The 4,993-nt window shown below is 37.4% G+C and overlaps 1 protein-coding gene across 1 annotated transcript; it reads left to right on the top strand.

Annotated features, from left to right (window-relative positions):
• The first annotated feature begins 1,017 nt into the window (after positions 1 to 1,017).
• LOC113769172 (disease resistance protein RGA2-like) lies at positions 1,018 to 1,565 on the top strand. Its single transcript, XM_027313641.1, has 2 exons — positions 1,018 to 1,366; positions 1,429 to 1,565. The coding sequence occupies exons 1-2, from the start codon at positions 1,018 to 1,020 to the stop codon at positions 1,563 to 1,565; spliced, it is 486 nt and encodes a 161-aa protein (XP_027169442.1).
• Positions 1,566 to 4,993: the final 3,428 nt, after the last annotated feature.

The following is a 4,993-nucleotide window of genomic DNA, read 5'->3' as shown; positions in this document are numbered from 1 at the left end:
AAGGACGAATTTGTCAATTTATTCGTTGGATTTTAACTTTTTACTATTGGCCGTTAGTTTTAATGGAAAAACTAACTGTGACATTTTAACCCAAACCATGAAGGGGTTATATATAGGTTTTCAAACTATAAGGGGCTCGTGTGGTAAAGCCCCAAACCACATAGGGGTAAAAGATAATTTACCCTTTTTTTAACTTTTGTTTGCATTGTGCTGCAAAACTAGCAGTGAAAGGCTATTTGGAATGCAGTATTACTGTCATCAATTTGGATTTGCAGCATTACTGTCTATCATCTACGTGAGTGATTAATCTCAAGCCACTACTAGGATAGATACCATCCTATTTCGAGCAAAAGCTAAAGTAAACAATAAAGTAAGAAAAGCAAAGAATAATTGCCTTTGCTGTCTATTACATGTTGTTTATTTGGAATCTTTGGATACTGCTTTTGTTATCCCTTACTTGCACCATTCTTTCCCCAGAGGAAAAGAATATTAAAAAAATTGAACTTCATTCTAATTACGAAGAGAAGGCCATAAAACCACCACTAATTTGTGTACTTCTCATTTCATCTACTCGTTTATACAACTCTTTCTCACCTTGAAAGTAACAAATTGCTTAATCCCACAATCTCAAAAATATCAAAGCCTCTATTACTCTCAATTATAAACCTGATGGCGGATGCACTACTTGCTTCCATGGTACAAGTTCTAGTGGAGAAGGCAATAAACCCGGCTTCTCAACAAGTTGGCCAGTTTGTTGGCTTTACAAAAGATTTGGGGTATCTGAAGCAAACTTTGACTCTGATCCAAGCTGTCCTTCATGATGTAGAGAAAAAACAGGTGACTGAAGAGTCCATAAAGCTTTGGTTGGAGAAGCTTGAACATGTGGCTTTTGATGCTGAAAATTTGCTGGATGACTTCAACTATGAAATGATTCGACGCTAAGTTGAAATTCACCAGTTGAAGAGGAAGGTATGCTTCTTCTTCTCACTCTCCAATCCCATTGCATTTTATTACAAAATGGCCAAAAAAATTCAGCAAATCAATATCAATTTGAAAAGAATCAATGAAGGAGCAAGGAACTTTAGCCTCCTGTCACAAACTGGAGCCAGAGATGCACCCGCTCTTTCTCCTCCTAGTGGAGGGGGACTTATGAAGAATAGAGAAACTGACTCTGTTACTGTTGATACGAGTTTTGTTGGAAAAGATGATGATGTTTCAGCAATAATAACACAATTGATTGCCACGAGGAATAATGAAACTATCTTAACTATCTTTGTTCTTCCCATAGTATGCATGGGCGGGATTAGGAAGACCACATTGGCTCGAAAAGTTTTCAACGATCCAAGGATTGAAAAGCATTTTGAAAGTAGAATATGGGTATGTGTGTCAGAGGACTTCAATGTAAATAGGCTTTTGGTTTGATTCTAGAATCATTACAACTCAAAGGGCTTGATGTTGAGAGTAGGGAAGCCAAAGTGAAGCAGCTTAAGCAATTATTGAATGGTAAAAAGTATCTCCTGGTCTTGGATGATGTGTGGAATGAGGAGTCCACACCGTGGAATTAGCCAAGCCATGAACAACTGGATTTGTGACGACCCCATCTCCCCCTAGGGCGTACCCTAGGATTTAGCGCACCGCCCGCCCATCTCTCGCCAGGACTCACTCACGCTTAACTCGAGAAAAGATATCACGACCATAGAAAAGAAATGAAACAACAATTTCAAACTTAACATATATATTGATGCTCAAATCCATTTACAAGACTTATACACGCCCAAATACGTTAAAGTGTTTACAACCCAAATACAATCTACCCTAGTCGGGTGCTAGCGCGAGTACAATTGCAAAATCCAAAAACTAGACTACGCTAGCCTGTACAAGTCTCACGCCTCGCTCATATCCCTTGTAAGGAAACCAAATGGTGTGGAATGAGCTAAAAGCCCAGTGAGGTTCCAAATAGCAAGTTGATCATTAATCAAAAGTACAAATATCAACGTAGCAAAACAGCGAGCATAATAAGTTCATAAAAGTGAGCAATAACACTTCAAGTAGCAAATCTCAAAATGAGCGAGTGCAAAATTCTTTTTCTAAAAGAAATAATAACACTACGAATAACAATCAAAGTATAAGGATACAGATGGCTCTCAGGAGCCAAATTTCCGTTGCTTCACCAGAGTTTGATCAAGTATTAGTTGACACTCCGTCAACTTTCAAGTAAAGTAACCGATCCAGTAGTACTTCACTTAACACCAATCCGTCCACCATTCAACCCCCTTACCGGGTCCGAACACCAACTAAACACTGGTGGTAATACTCGAGTATACCGATTAGTCGAGGAGATAGCACTCCACTCGACAACACTAGATACCCATGGTTCGTTATCTAATCAACCAATCCCTTGCCAGCTCGACTCGATTAACTAGCCAGTGGGATTTGGGTTCCCAAGTAGTCACTATAGCCGATGACCAATCGACTTAGTCAAGAGAAAAGTACGGAGACGGGAATGAAAGGTACCTCCCACTCGTATCGAGTGTAGTACATACTACCGCTCAGTACTTACAAGTCAAGCACAAGTACAAATACTAGTATAGGTTAATGCAAATCAAGTCACTTGCATAAGCATGAATGAGATATCAAGTGTTTAGTTGAGTTAGGTCAAGTGCGATAAAGTACACACTTACCCAACCAAACCAAGCAAATTTTATCCGATCACATTGGTAAAGAATTTAATCAAGTATCAAGTTCAATCATGTATTTGGAAGCACTCACCAAAGATTTAGTGCTTGTCAAAAAATCACGTTCAGGTGTAACTCCTTGGTTGGAGTCCAAATCTGTGATACAATATCATTTAAAAGCTTGAAATCAACTAGGGTTCGAAACATAGGAGTTTCGCTTCAAGAAGATCAAGTAAATAAAACTCATTTAGATAGGATTCATGTTACGTATCAAATTCTAGAAAATTCAGGCTCGTTCTTTTGGTGTTGCTAAAGAAGCAACTAGAACTTTGGAATTCGCATTTGAGTCGCAAAGACGAGGAAAACGTATTTCTATTGATTTTTCCAAGGGTACAAGTTTTAGCTGAATTCTAGCTTATATACCTCTACGAAAGAGGACTCGAATAACCTAGATAATTCAAATCCAATTCAATCTCAATTCTTTGCTCGAATCACAAGTACACACACCTAGTCCTCGAGTGAAAATTTGGGCGGCATGCCCTTTGTATTTATCCATTTTTTCAGCCATTTATGGCTTCTTTGTTTTTCTCAATTCAGCCCCACAATCACACACAAGTAATGTTACTAATATAGCCCTGCAATTAGGTTCCAAAATCATCCAATTACAACACAAGTGTAATAATATAATCGGAAATCAGTTTTGAAAACAAAAAGCTAAACAGTAGATTTGACATCTTATAGTATTTTGGTTATAACTGAAACTAAGTTTATCAGATTGGGGTGCACCTTATACCGTTTCGAAGATAAAACAAAGGGTTACAACTTTCATGAAGACAACTTAACCCATTTCATAGTTTATCTAGGTTGAATTTGCAAATTACAGAACCAGAAGTTCATGGTCAGTCTGGTTGTTAGTATTGAATTCAAATGGCAATAACTCAAGCTACACAATGCCGTTTGAGGCATTTTTAGATGCGTTGGAAATCAGAAACATAGATCTAAAATTTTTGTGCTTTAGCCAAAGGCTGATTTGATACGAATCAAGGTGAATAACGAAGCCAAACTTGTGAAATCTCAAAACTGTCCACGAAATGAGGCTTTTGGCAGTCAGGGGTATTTTGGTCATTTTACATGATACAGTGCTCCGATCGAGGTGAAATTTTACAGGAAGCTATATAACATCATTGCCTACAACTTTCATGTTTTAATCTAAGCCTAATTCGGCTACTAACCTAGACAAATGATGGTGGTCAGAATAGGGCAGCTTCAATCCTTAAAACTGGAATTTGATGAAACCAAAGTAGAAAATGCTCATTCATGTCTTACACCACTATCCCAACTCCCTATCCAAGATTATAGACATCATATGCTCTCTAAAAAACAAGGAATACAACTGAACAACTCAAACCCTAACTCAAAATCCACCATATCCATCAAAACTACCAAAAGAACTATCATTTACCACAAGTATGAGTTGTTATACAAACATAAGCAAGAGTAAGGAAGACATAAAGGAAGACAGCCATAATACCTCTCTAAGATGCTTGCAAGAGAAATCCTTCACCTTTCCTTTCAAAAACTTTAGCACACCAAGCTTCCTAAGCTCCCAATTTAGAGATTAATCGGTTTAGATTTTCGGTTTTCACTCACCTAAGCTAGAAATCAAGATGGAATGAAATGGTTTTCACTCCTTTCTTTTTCCTCTCATAAGTCCTGACCAAGATGAAGGAAAATGAAGAAAAATGAGCCAAGAAGAAAGATAAGAAGAACGGAAAATGTCTTGGTCAAGACCTTGATTGGATTTTTGACAAATGGCTTAATCACTAATATTTCCACCAAAATATCTCTCTTTTCCTTAGTCAATAATGGTGGCTGACTTAAGGGTTAATTAAGAGCCAATTAACTCAACGAAAACAAAGAGATTAAGGTAATAAAGTGGTGGTCAAGTGGTGTATTCCATCGGTAGCGAACGGTACCCGTCGGTGCAAACCGATTTTCCTTAAATCGCGTGTACTAGGATTTTATCTTATGATTCACTAACTTATTATTCTCACTTCTAATCACACATTTCTCTTATCTAAAACTCACTCTTAACTGCCAAATTTAGTACACACTCCGTACCGAGTAATCACACTACCAAAAGACGTAAAAAATCCTAGTTTACCTTAACGATGAAAGTAAAGGGAAAACCCTTGGTTCTATGATTAATTGTAACTATTGAGAAAGTGAATGAGTAGTAAAACTGTTGTAAAATAATGGATTCCAAATAAAAGGGAATTTTTAAGAAAATATGAGAGATTTTACAAGTCCTCACAATC

The sequence above is a fragment of the Coffea eugenioides genome, chromosome 4, assembly GCF_003713205.1.
Source record: "Coffea eugenioides isolate CCC68of chromosome 4, Ceug_1.0, whole genome shotgun sequence".
Lineage (NCBI taxonomy): Eukaryota > Viridiplantae > Streptophyta > Magnoliopsida > Gentianales > Rubiaceae > Coffea > Coffea eugenioides.
Note: the sequence above shows the minus strand (reverse complement) of the source record. Positions and strands in the feature narration are given on the sequence as shown.